The following is a 13,294-nucleotide window of genomic DNA, read 5'->3' on the forward strand; positions in this document are numbered from 1 at the left end:
GGACGTGTGTGACAAAATAGTACAACAGGAAAAAAGTCACATACCTGAAGCATCTGCTGGATTTTCATCTGCATACATGCTGCATTTGCAGATCAAAAAGTGAGAGAAAGGAGAGGTTTCAGTCTGCCTATAATGGGTATGGAGGCTGTTGTAAAACTTTAAAAACATCGGAGCATGAGTATTCAAGATATGAAAAAGCTATAATCTCATACGAAAGTGAAAATGTAAATCACATGAAAAGAAAAGTTTGTATATGCATTTTATTAATTATTTGTTAAGAGAGCAGAATTTCTATTCTGTGTATTTGCCTAAACGTGAACCTCAGAGAGACTGAGATGAGTTAAGTGGATGGACAGATTGTGTGTGTGTGTGTGTGTGTGTGTGTGTGTGTGTGTGTGTGTGTGTGTGTGTGTGTGTGTGTGTGTGTGTGTGTGTGTGTGTGTGTGTGTGTGTGTGTGTGTGTGTGTGTGTGTGTGTGTGTGTGTGTGTGTGTTTGTGGATCAGGGGGTGGGTGCATTGGTCTGTGTCAGACAGCAAAGAGTGCTGCAGTTATCTAGGAATCTGAGCCAAAGCTACCTCACAAGTAGAGAGAAAACAGGACAGAGGAGGACCAGGAGTGGGATGGATTGAGGAAGAAAATAAGAAAGAAGAGGATGAAAGAAGCACAATGAGTAGAAAGGAAGAAAAGTAGAAAAAACATAGAAAGATCTAAACTAAAAGGTCAGTAAACACTTCCCATCTGAAGGGGCACTTTCAGACAAGGAAGAAAAAGGGATTTTGTCCAGGAGGTCAAGAGTTCGCAAAGATATGTGTGCATTTCTACAATTTCCCATGATGCCATTTGGTTCTGTCAGTATGCTCCCTCTACTGTCTCTATATGTGGGAGCATTGCTGTCCTCAGATGCATCTCCAGCCTGCACACGCCGTCCCTGTAGGGACAATCTTGTGGCTGCACCCATCCAATCTGGCCCAGAAGCAGGAGTCGGTACCTGGGCCTGTGAGGGTCAAATTGGGACAACAGCCTGCACCATGGGGGTTGCACTTCCAGCCATTTCAGATGCTCCTCGGAGGGTGGAGCTCAGGCACAATTTTCCTCAGGTTCAGCCTAAGGTAAGAGGCATCAGTGAAGTTGGCAGTCATGTGCTGAATTTTTTATTTTTTGGAGTAGAAACATTTTAAGATTCAGTGATATTTTAAGAAAATACAAATAAGGCAACATTTAATCAAGTATTTCTCGACCTTGGTTGAGAAACTTTGATAGTCTCAGTGAAAGAGCTGACCCACTGCACATTTCAAATGTGTCAGGCATAGGCCAACAGGTCATTTCTCATGGGATGGTCAGCACCTCCAAACTTGGCACCACCTTAACAGCCATGGGCAGTCAGAATTTAAAGAAGGGATAAAATTAGGCCTGCTTTAAAAATGTCCTCATCATTTGGTTGAGCTGAGCTCATGCAACAACAGGTGTATGAGGGGCGTGATTACCATCGCTGATGTAAGTTGAAATGACAGATGAGGTTTGTGTTCAGATTCATTTTGAGAGGAAATTTTCTGAATTGATGGATGGATGTTTATACACACACGTATAGTATAATATATTTCAGTCTGAAACATTAAAATATATTAATACCTTTGTCTATGACAAACAAAAATTATTCTGCAGTTTTTCCTCATGATTGCTATGATGACACAATGTCTTATCAGAGAGTACCTGTGAGTACTATCTTTCCAGACAAGTGGCCCCAAAGAGCGTCTTGTTCGGCTGCAGCGCTGCATGCACTCTCTCCAGGAAACAGGGGCCCCATGGAGTCATGGGGGCCAAGACAACAACTCCCTTGGTGCTATCCTAGCATTAATGGCAGCTGTACTTACTGAGTGTGACCTCCACTGTCACAGTCAGGCCCTTGGGGTGATGGCCAAAAGACTGCGTGAGTAGTTCACATTTATATCCCCAAACACACACACACACACACACACACACACACACACACACACACACACACACACACACACACACACACACACACACACACACACACACACACACACACACACACACACACACACACACAAATATGCCAATGCTGTCACTCCCCCACATATAGTAAACAGAACCTCAATGAGGCCTGCTAAGTGTTGGTCATAGGTGAGTGCATAGGAATTCAGCTGCACTTAAAACAATGAGAAGAGTCTGTGTACATGCACACACAGAGACACTGCATGTCTCATGATGTGAAGTAGCTTAAAAGAGTTGTCATACACACTGGAACCCATCTGTGTACTATATAAAGACAAAGCTTCTACACTGCCCGGCCAAAAAAAAAGTCACTGTTTGGGTTTCAATAAGCAAATTGCAGTGTTATCATCAGGGGTTGCTTCGGTTGGTCAAGTCTAGGCTCAGCAATATTATTCAGCAAAAAAATTAAGTCAGCTGAGTATCTGAATGTACTGAATGACCAGGCTATCCAATAAAGGGATTTTTTCTTCTGGATGGCACAATCATATTCCAGGACAACAATGACAAAATTTGTCGGACTCCAATTGTGAAAGAGTGGTCCAGGGAGCTGAGGAATCATTTTGACACATCAATTGGCCCCACAGTCCTGAGCTTAACCCCATTCAAAGTCTATGGGATGTGCTGGAGAAGACCTTGTAGAGTGGTTTGACTCCTATCTTCAATACAAGAACTCGGCCAAAAATTAATGCAATTCTGGACAGAAATAAATGCTGTGACGTTGTGCAAGGTTGTCAAAACAATGCCTCTGCAAATGCGCACTGCAATCAAAGCTACAGACAGTCCCACGAAAAATTAGAGTGTGTGACTTTTTTTTTTGGCCAGGCAGTGTATTTTCAACCTCTGACAACAATCTGGTGTTTCGTACTGATAACATATTCTCTCCCCGAATTGACAGAGAGCACAGCCATGGGAAGAGAGGGGGAAAAAGACCTGCTGCTTTTCCTGAAAAGCATCACACAGAATCCACCCACAGGTAAGGGCATGAGAGCTGATCACATGATGCCACTTGACCATAATGATGAGTTACATTAAACCATGCTTCGTGTGTTTTTCAGTTGCTCCTGTGGAGAGGTTACATCCTCAAGACTGTGCAGCTATTTACAAGCTTGGGATCAAAGAGAATGGGATCTACACCATCCAGCCTGACTTACACAGTCCAGCATTAGAGGTGTTTCAGATTCACAACACCCTGATCTAAACCCTTGTCTTTTAGAGATGTCTATGTCAACTGTGGATCATAAAAACTCCGGCTTAATTATAGCAAAGTCTTTATTTTGGCTCAGGCTAAATGTGATATGGAGACGGTGGGCGGTGGATGGACAGTGATCCAGATTCGGCAGGATGGTTCACTGGACTTTAACAGGACATGGCAGGAATACCAGGAAGGATTTGGTAGTCTGTTGGGAGAGCATTGGCTGGGGAATGCAGCACTTTTCTCTCTCACCTCCACTGGCCAACATCAACTTCGCATCGAGCTGGAGGACTGGTACCAGCAGAAGCGTCATGCAACCTATAACAACTTCAAAGTGGCCTCAGATGCACAGAGGTAAAACCTAAAGGATTAGAAAGACATGCCTTTGCTAACATTTGGTAAGAGTTAAATACTCAATTCCTCCATTTGCCTCGTTATTATGATTGTAATATGAACAAAAAACACCAAAAACATTTTGTCTTCTAAATGTTGCTTCTCATTGATTTGCAGCACTATATGACATCACATAAAAATGTGATGTCACTGTATTAAAGGACACTTTCATCTCTGTGTTTTGTGGCACCATCATGACAAATATGTCACAAGTTTCTGTTTCTACCAGATATCGCCTAACAGCACGGGAATACTCCGGCAATGCAGGCAATGCACTGAGCTATAGCAAACGTTACAACCATGATGGCAGATCCTTCAGCACTGCTGACCGAGACCACGACCGCTACGCAACTGGGAACTGTGGTCAGTACTACGGCGCAGGCTGGTGGTTTGATTCCTGCCTGGCAGCTAATCTGAATGGACGGTATTACCGTGGGCGCTACAGTGGTGTGACCAATGGTATCTACTGGGGGACGTGGTACATCCTGACAGACGGACAAACCGGGGAACGCTACTCCTTCAAGAGGGTGGAGATGAAGACACGGCCCAGGAACTTTGTAGGAAAATCCTAAAGACATAGGATTTGTCTGGGAACATCTTTAGAACAATAAAGCACAGTTTGAAATCAGAGTCAGTATATGTAGAGCAGCGTAAAAGCAATCCACTTGTTACATTCAGACAGCAGCTAACAGACTATAGAAACAGGTACCAGTATATGTCACAGTAGTAAAGGACTTCTCTTTATAAAACACTTTTACACCATTTGTCATAAAAAATAAACAATTAATGCTCGTAGACTTTGTTGTTGTCACACATACAAAATCTTTATTTTACATTAAAGATAAATTCTGTTGTACTGTATTAATTACCGAGATGCATTGTAAAAGCATTAATCTACATGTAATCATGCCTACATTTATAAGAGGATTTTGGTGTAATGTCACAAATAAAACTCAACACAAATGGTTCATACAGTCATCTCCCAGAGATTGTGTGTGGTCTTATCTGCCTTAGCTCTGTATTTTAGTATTTTAGGTCAGATGATGTCATGTCAGATAACGTCTTTCTGAGGCTAACACTCCTGAGCCTGCAGGAGGCTTTAACAGTCGCTTGGTCTGCACAGCTCCATAAATTGGAACCTCACCGCATCATTCATGAGACAGAGAGCTCACGGGCCGTTTCTGTCTCTCCACAGGCTTCAACTGCATTAATACAGAGATAAACCCAAAGCTGGTGGTTTGACACTAAACAAATAGAAGCCCATCGTAGGCGATGTCATTTTTTCTGAGCTTGACTCACTGATGCTGACTGTTACGAGATTTAGACTAAAGCACAAAACAACCCCCTACCATTAAGTCAACACACTCATGCACACGCGCACACACACACACACACACACACACACACGCACATACACACACACAGTCTCACCTGCTTATTGAAGTTGGAGTCAGGCAGGCGGCTCCCCATCTGGCTGCGCTTCACAAAGGCTTTTCTGGGAGTTTTGACTCAGTGTGTGCCTAAACTGAGCTTAGCTGTGCACATGTGATGCTTGTCTATGTGTTTGAACATGGTTATGAGTGGTGACACACACACTGTGTGTTAACACAGTGTGTGTCATCTATTTTAGCAGTGTTCTTGATGACCTGTCAGTCACTCCCACAAGCAGCATGCCTAATATTAACCACAATGTGTTCCACCCACTGTACAGAACATTGATGGGACAAAGGATATCATTTAGTAATAATACGAACCTTCCTAAATATACCACTGAACGCCATAGTAAATCTTTCCTGCCTGTGGCCATCAAACTGTACAATGCCTCACTCTGACAGAGTAATAATGAAGTGGATGGTAAATCTATATATCTGTACATTCTATATTATTTTATTCATTCTGTTATTTATCTATAATTTCCTTTCTCTTTTTTCTTAATTCTAAATTCAATTTGTATTCTGACTTTGTCCTTACATGCTGAAACAGAGCAGCTGTGTTAAAAAGCAATTTCCTGAGCTGTCAATAAAGGATTTTGGTTCTGATTTTGATTGATTCTGACTGTAGGGGGAGAACACAGAGACACACAACAAGCCACTGTATTTCAAAACACACACACACAACACACACACACACACACACACACACACACACACACACACACACACACACACACACACACACATACACACATGCACACACACAATTATTACATTATGTTATGTATCAGCTTTCTCTTTAGGTACAGGGGTGTACAAGTAGAATGCTCCATGTTCTGCCCTCTGGTGGCTCATGAACATATCAGAAAGCCAGAGAAACATTTCAGTTAAAATTTTTACATTAAATTTTAAGTTTGGACTGAAAAAAATGGAAATTTGAAAAAGATATCTCTTAATTCTACATAGCGTTGTGTAGTATAATGTTGGACTTCTCAACTAAAAATAAGTCCCTTGCATCAATTATATTATAATTACTTTTATTATTAGCAGTAGTAGTAGTAGTATTATCATTATTATTATTATTATTATTGTTGTTGTTGTTGTTTTTATTCATTACTCCGACATTCATTCATTCATTCATTCATTCATCTACTACACCCACTTCTGTCCGCTGTCCCAGGTTGCAACTGGGGGCATAAGGCAGGGGACACTTTTGGCGCAACGCCAGTGCACCGCGATGCCACATGAAGAAAGACATACAAACACTCACACCAACTCACACCTGTGGGCAATATAATACCGGCCAATTAACCCGAAGTACATGTTTTACAAGTGGAAGGAAGCAAGAGAACCCGGAGGTAACCCACGCAAACATGAGGACAACATGCAAACTCTGCACAAAGTGGGACTTGAAACTGGAACCGCCTTGCTGTGCGGCAACAGCGCTACCCACTGCGTTCTATTATTATTATTATTATTATTATTATTATTATTATTATTATTATTATTATTATTATATTTTTACTCATTTTCTGCTTTTCTTTTGTTGACTCTTCCTCCCCCCCAAAAAGTCACAATTCCAATTTTCATAATCAGAGCTGCAGCTTCTGTAAATTTCGATAGGTCATGCTGTCTTCTTTACTCCTCTCGTCTTCTCTGCATCCATCAGTCTTGTTGACAAGGGAGGAACAGAGGCCCAGCGTAATGTCACCACAGTATCCTGACATGGTGTCTGTAGTAGAGTGATAGAGGTGGTGCTGCAAGATGTGCAGGGTACCAGTGTAGTGCGCTGCCCTAGGGCCGGAAGCCCAGCCTGGGCAGCGGTTAGCTAGCACATCCCTCTGAGAAGGTCTGCCCTCCTCTGCGGGAAGTTCCACTGCAAGATGTGGCACTGATTACTGTGTGTAAATGAATTCTTTAAATTGAATAGGCAAACAACTTTTCTTTGTAACTTGTTGAAAGCATCTCTTTCCTTCCATATTTCGAGTATCTCTCATTATTTGACACTCAAATTGATTAAAATAGTTGTGATGCTCATGGAAACTTGACAGATAAAATCAGCAAAACTGATTTAAAATTTATGTAGCTTTAAATGTACCTTTTCATTTATTTATTAAATTGTCTTTTTAGAAAAAAAAAGTTTTATCCATCCAACTGCTTTATCACTCACATGATTATCACATATGGTGTCACTTGACAGAATTTGTGCTAATCCTTTGTCACACATGTCTACATGGACAGTAAACAGTAAACAGGTATTTCATGTAGCGTGTTAAACGCATCCTGCTTTTACAGATCATTTGTTTGAAAGCCATCAGGCTTCACACTAATTCATTTCCACCAGACAGGAATGTTTGGTGCCACCTGGTGCTGAACACCTGTTCAGCACCAGGTGGCAATGTTGTGTCACAAAGATGAAAGTTAAGGGTTTTTTTTCCCCATTTGTCTTTCAGGAACTTTCACATGAGAAACTTTGAGTCAAACACAACGAGGCAGAGACACTGTGTCTATAGAAAGAATAGAACAATATGCATTGTGTAATATTTGAAAATATACAGTCAAGAAGAATGACTGGGTAGAACATAATGTTAGTGTTAAAGCTGCAATTTGAGAAGGTAAATTATGTCATGTACGTACGTGTATTCAAGCTAAATATATGTATATATATGTGATATTTAGCAGTGGTTTTTATTTCTCAGACTGATAGTTGCAACAGCTCTGTCTTAGAATAACTACAAAAACAGCAGAGCACTGACTTTACATGAGTTTTCCCCTTGAAGTTTACCTGAAGTAATAAAAGGCCTGACTGCATCGCATCTTCTCAACACTGGGGGTATCATATCTTGGATTGGAGGTCAAAGGACAAACTCAGACTGCATGAGGATGATCTCAAGAAATGTAAATACTTTTTTTAATGTCACAATAAAGAATGGAATTAGAATATCCAGACTATTTCGAATCAACATCTGCATGTCTGCAGAGCTAAACGAATCAGCGATGTGACAGCTTGAAAGGGGCGAGAAGAGGAGAACAACATGGTGGCTTATCGCAAAAAGACCTTCATGTTCCTTCATCTGCTCTCATGATAAGGGTTCGCATGTAAGCTGTCAGGTGGAGGGAAAGGAGGGAGGAAAGTGCAAGGGGAGGAAGCAAGAGCGGGTGAGGTTTTAATGGTGCGTGAGTATAAAAGTTCGTTAGAGGCTCCCCCTCTCTGACCGCAGGGTCACTGACAGACAATGTGTGCCTGATTTTAATACTGGTCCTGCAGAAAAGCAGAGAAAGGCAATGTTACGTTTGAAACCGGAATCCACCAGAACAAGTGTATCCTGATGTGGTGAGGAGCTGGGGGGAGGAGGAGGGGGAGCAGGCTTCACTCCATCTCTTGTCATTTCTAGATCTGCAAACAGACTTGGAGATGAGAATAATTTTGAAGTAGGGCCAATAGACACCAGAGATAGGGTTGTGTGTGAAGGTTTCTTACAATAAGTACAATTTTAATTAATTAACATTAAGTAGTTGACACCCAGCCTGTGCTTCGTCTTCATATTGCCCACTGGAGCACTATGTTTGGTTATAAAAGACAGCTGTTACACTATCATGCCACACCACAGAGACAAACTTGAATTTCATAAATGGTTAGAACTTCTTGCTGAGCTGACTTAAGATTAAATCATAAAAGGATGTGAGTGATTTAAACCTTAATTCAAGACATTTAATGATAAACCACATTAACCAGAAATAAATTATTCTGGCCCGCTCCCCCATGAAATTAAGCTTGGAAATATTGTATAAATTTGCCAAAATTCCAAGAGTCGAATTTATTAGAGAGAGATACCAAATAGAGGTTTTCAGCAGTTTTTGCAGTGCCTCATAATTTTGTGCAAATTTCTCACGCTACCTTTTCTAAACGTGTTTTGCTATAATGCATATACTGTATATATCTAACAAGGCTGATGAGAACCTTATGTCTAGCAAAATATTTATATAATGCTTCACACCAGTTTCCTCTTTGAGCATCCGTCTCTGGCTTCGATTGTGTTCATTATAATCCACCAAAATGGAGAAAACACTGTGGTGAGAGGAAAGGTGAAGAGATTGAGAATGCTGATCAGGCAGACTCTGTTTTTGAAATCAAAGGGTAATCTTATCTGATAATGCAGAGCGGCACAAACATATTTGAAAGGAAACCACCAGGAAGTCAAAAGCAGCTCATCATAATCTAGGAGATACCAGGAAAACAAAAATAATAAACCAACCAACGCGCACATTGTGTTGGCAAACACTCTGAACCATGAGACCTGCATGTTTGTTTGTATATGTGCATGCCACAAAGAAAGAAATGAGGATGTGGTAAAGCAGTCTAAAGTATAATGGTCAGCCCCGTTTCTTTTTCTCTCTCTCTTTCTTGCACCTGCAGAGTTGTGGAAGAGCAACAAAACAGACTGCAGCTGCAATCTCATGACTTCAGTGTCCTCCATTTTAACAGCATCAAAGGGCACTGCAAAGCCATCTAAATGCTAAGAGACAGAGAGAGAGAGACAGAGAGAGAGACAGAGAGAGAGAGAGAGAGAGAGAGAGAGAGAGAGAGAGAGAGAGAGAGAGAGAGAGAGAGAGAGAGAGAGAGAGAGAGAGAGAGAGAGAGAGAGCAGAGAGTACTGTACATGCTTGTGTGCAGCAGCAATGAATGGCTGATATCTAAGGTACCTTTCCACACAGTTGAGCAGATCAAAGAACACAGCAATGGAAGAGATGTACAATCTTGTTTATTCGCTCTGTATATTTGTGTGTGTGTGTGTGTGTGTGTGTGTGTGTGTGTGTGTGTGTGTGTGTGTGTGTGTGTGTGTGTGTGTGTGTGTGTGTGTGTGTGTGTGTGTGTGTGTGTGTGTGTGTGTGTGTGTGTGTGTGTGTGTGTGTGTGTGTGCCAAATAGGCAGGATGGGTTAGCTCTGAAAATCAGCTTAAGCAAAGCAGCGGGTATGTGTTCTCGGGAGGAGGAAAAGTCAGGGACTTCATTGACTCTCCCTCTCTGAAGAACACAATGAACTGAGAGATGCACACAAAAACATAGAAAAATGCTTACGCACCCACACCCTTTTCTGCTCGTGTTGTCTCACTCACCGGCTGAATGCTGGTATTTGCAGACAAACATTAGGGTCTATTTCAGGTGACATACTCCTCTATTTTACTAACAATTTATATACACCATATCCTGACATGTATATTAGACACATATCAAAAATAGCAAACAGATTGTTCAAAAATATTGTCATTGTATTCTCTTTCTGGATCTTTTTGCTTCTTCTCTCATGTTCATTAATTTTCTTCATGGTTACTTTTTCCACCAGGGTCCTGAATCAATTGCTTCCAGTCAGACTTTTTTTTGCAATTTGTTCTTCACACATTTAGAAACCCACACATTTTAAAGAGCTTTTGTGACTATCTTTGATTCATTACAATGGCTGTCCACTGCTTCAAGGCCTAATTCACCTTCACTTGGAGCTTTTACTTGTCTAATGTTATGATGGCTTGACAGAGTCACTGGAACCAATTTCTGACAGGGAGATCAATATCAGTTTGTCATTGTAAATGAGAACCGATCCTGAGATGATGTTGGATTAAATGGAGTTGATTTGATGAAACATGGTCAAGTTTCACTACCAAATAATATCACCATGAGGGTTTAGCTCAACATGGTGTTACATCCCTGAAGAGTCCAGGTGGTGAATGGAACAATAAATAAGTTTGTAAAACTGTAATATAAAGGAAACAAATACAGAATATTCCAAATTATAAAACTGTTCTGACACCACACCTGAAAGCTATAGTTCTATGAAATTTTGACATTCAATGCTTGAACAAATTTAAAAACACACTAGTATCAATATTAGCTTGATAGTCATCCAAGAAAAGCTATTTCAATAATTTTCATGCAAAGCTAATACAGTAACTTAGATTTTCAAGACCAGAAAGAAGACCAAAAACTACTAAAATCCAGTCATAACCTTCATAATAATAATATTATATGATATATTAATTATAACAGATGGACAGATGAACCACAATCAATTCTGATCATGAAGCATAAACCATCTGGAGCACTGCATGCTAGGGTTTTGTTTTTTTAAATATAAATGATAAATACAAAATCACTTGTACAAAATAAAGTGATATTTGTGTACAAAAATCAACAGAAGCAATTTGTTTCCTACCACTGCTTCTGTAAAACTTTAATAATCAAGATACATGTATATGTATGGTAAATATGAGGATAAAACTCTGTATGTCTCCAAAGTCAACCTAAAACCTAAGTTTTTATATTGCAAGACATCAGCGAAAGCCTAAGGGTGAGAGAAGTCTCTTCAATTTCTCCTTTCAAATGTCTATATGATATCTATTATGGTTCACCCAGTCAGTTTCGGAGACATCAGTGACTGGAATAATCAGTCAGGAAGTCGATCACCCTAACCCGGGTGTCGGCAACCCGCGGCTCCGGAGCCGTATTCGACCCTTTAGCGCCTCCCTTGCGACTCCCTGGAGATTAATCACAAAATAGAAAAATAATCCTGAAAAGAAAACAATAGACAGATATTCTAGTCATTGCTAAAAATCTTTGCAAACAAATCTTATTGTTGTAAATTCCCTTCATTTTGTTACGTTATCAACATTATTGTGACGTTTAAAAATTTAGTCAGACACCTTTTAGGACAGCTCAGATGCGGCATGGGGTCCTACATAATGTTTTCATGTATGTGCCGCGAGTTAGCGATAGAGCGAGTTACCAATACGATTTACGGAGACTGTTTTCCTGTACAAAACCGAGTCGTTCACGAAGTTAGGTTCTGTAATGCTGCAAGTTACTGATTAAATGCCAGAAATCTGAACTGTTCCTTGTATGTCACCTGCTCTCTGACTGAAGTTACCACTGTGGATAAGGTGGTTACAACACACAAAGCAAAGTCCTCCCCGAATCTAAATTCAATACTTATAAAACATTTTTTAGTGACACTCTTTCTTGAATATGACCTACATATTAACATTTTAATAGGCCTACATATTAACGTTTCTGTCAATGAAGGATTGCGTCATAGCTTGCAACGCATGTAGCAGCGCGACGCTTTGCCAGGCGGGTAGCTGTTGTAAACAAACCGGCGGATGTGTGATGGACCATGGATGCCAAAGAAAAAAAAAGAACAATACCTGATGACAACAGAGGATTCAACGAAGAATGGAAACGTGGAAAACCATTCACAGACGGTCTTGTAAATCCTGTTTTCTTACGTTACCGTGTTTATTTTTAGTCAGGCACCTTTTAAGACAGCTCAGATGCGCCGTGGGGTCCAGGACGATGTTTTTGTGTATGTGTAGTGAGTTAGCGAAAGTGCGAGTTACCATTAAGATTTCCAGAAGCTGTTTTCCCCGTATAAAAACTGAGTTGTTCACAAAGTTAAATTTTGTAGTTATTGGAATATTTTGGAATCTCTGCTTTCATATGATTAATAGCTATGTATCATCCAATTTGAAGTAGTTGCAAGAGGGCACAAGCCAGTATCTTATTGTGCCGGTCGAAAGCCCGGATAAATACAGAGGGTTGTGTCAGGAAGGGCATCAGACATAAAACTTTTGCCAAATTAAACATGCAAATCCAATCTATGACTTCCATACCGGATCACTCAAGGCCCAGGTTAACAACGACCGCCATCGGTACTGTTCACCAACAGGGTGCCGGTGGAAATTGGTCGAAGAAGAAGAGGAAGAGTGTATTCGTAGGAGGAGAGAAAAGAGGATCGCCAAGAGTATAGGACTGAGAGTAGGAACGTTGAATGTTGGAACTATGAAGGGAAAAGGTAGAGAGTTGGTTGACATGATGCAGAGGAGGAAGGTAGACATACTGTGTGTCCAGGAGACCAGGTGGAAAGGAAGCAGGGCTAGAAGTTTAGGAGCGAGGTTCAAGTTGTTCTATCATGGTGTAGATAGAAAGAGAAATGGAGTAGGAGTTATCTTGAAGGAGGAGTTTGTTAGGAATGTCCTGGGGGTGAAAAGAGTGTCAGATAGAGTGATGAGTCTGAAGCTACAAATAGAAGATGTGATGTTCAATGTTGTTAGTGGGTATGCTCCACAGGTAGGATGTGAGCTGGAGGAGAAGGAGAAATTCTGGTTGGTCTTTGATGAAGTGATGCAGAGCATACCTAGAAGTGAGAGAGTTGTTATTGGAGCAGACTTCAATGGATATGTTGGTGCAGGAAACAGAGGTGATGAGGAG

The 13,294-nt window shown here is 40.8% G+C and overlaps 1 protein-coding gene across 2 annotated transcripts; it reads left to right on the top strand.

Annotated features, from left to right (window-relative positions):
• Positions 1-590: 590 nt before the first annotated feature.
• On the top strand, positions 591-5,526 carry si:ch211-157b11.8 (fibroleukin). 2 transcript variants are annotated; one of them, XM_068315936.1, is made up of 7 exons: positions 591-720; positions 855-1,110; positions 1,733-1,928; positions 2,913-2,990; positions 3,073-3,185; positions 3,301-3,563; positions 3,832-5,526. In XM_068315936.1, exons 2-7 carry the CDS (start codon positions 856-858, stop codon positions 4,172-4,174), a joined length of 1,248 nt encoding a protein of 415 aa, XP_068172037.1. In that variant the 5' UTR covers positions 591-720; position 855; the 3' UTR covers positions 4,175-5,526. The 2 variants fall into 2 exon arrangements, with proteins under 2 accessions (XP_068172037.1, XP_068172036.1); XM_068315935.1 differs by having other exon boundaries at positions 599-1,110.
• Positions 5,527-13,294: the final 7,768 nt, after the last annotated feature.

The sequence above is a fragment of the Antennarius striatus genome, chromosome 5 (genome assembly GCF_040054535.1).
Source record: "Antennarius striatus isolate MH-2024 chromosome 5, ASM4005453v1, whole genome shotgun sequence".
Classification (NCBI taxonomy): domain Eukaryota; kingdom Metazoa; phylum Chordata; class Actinopteri; order Lophiiformes; family Antennariidae; genus Antennarius; species Antennarius striatus.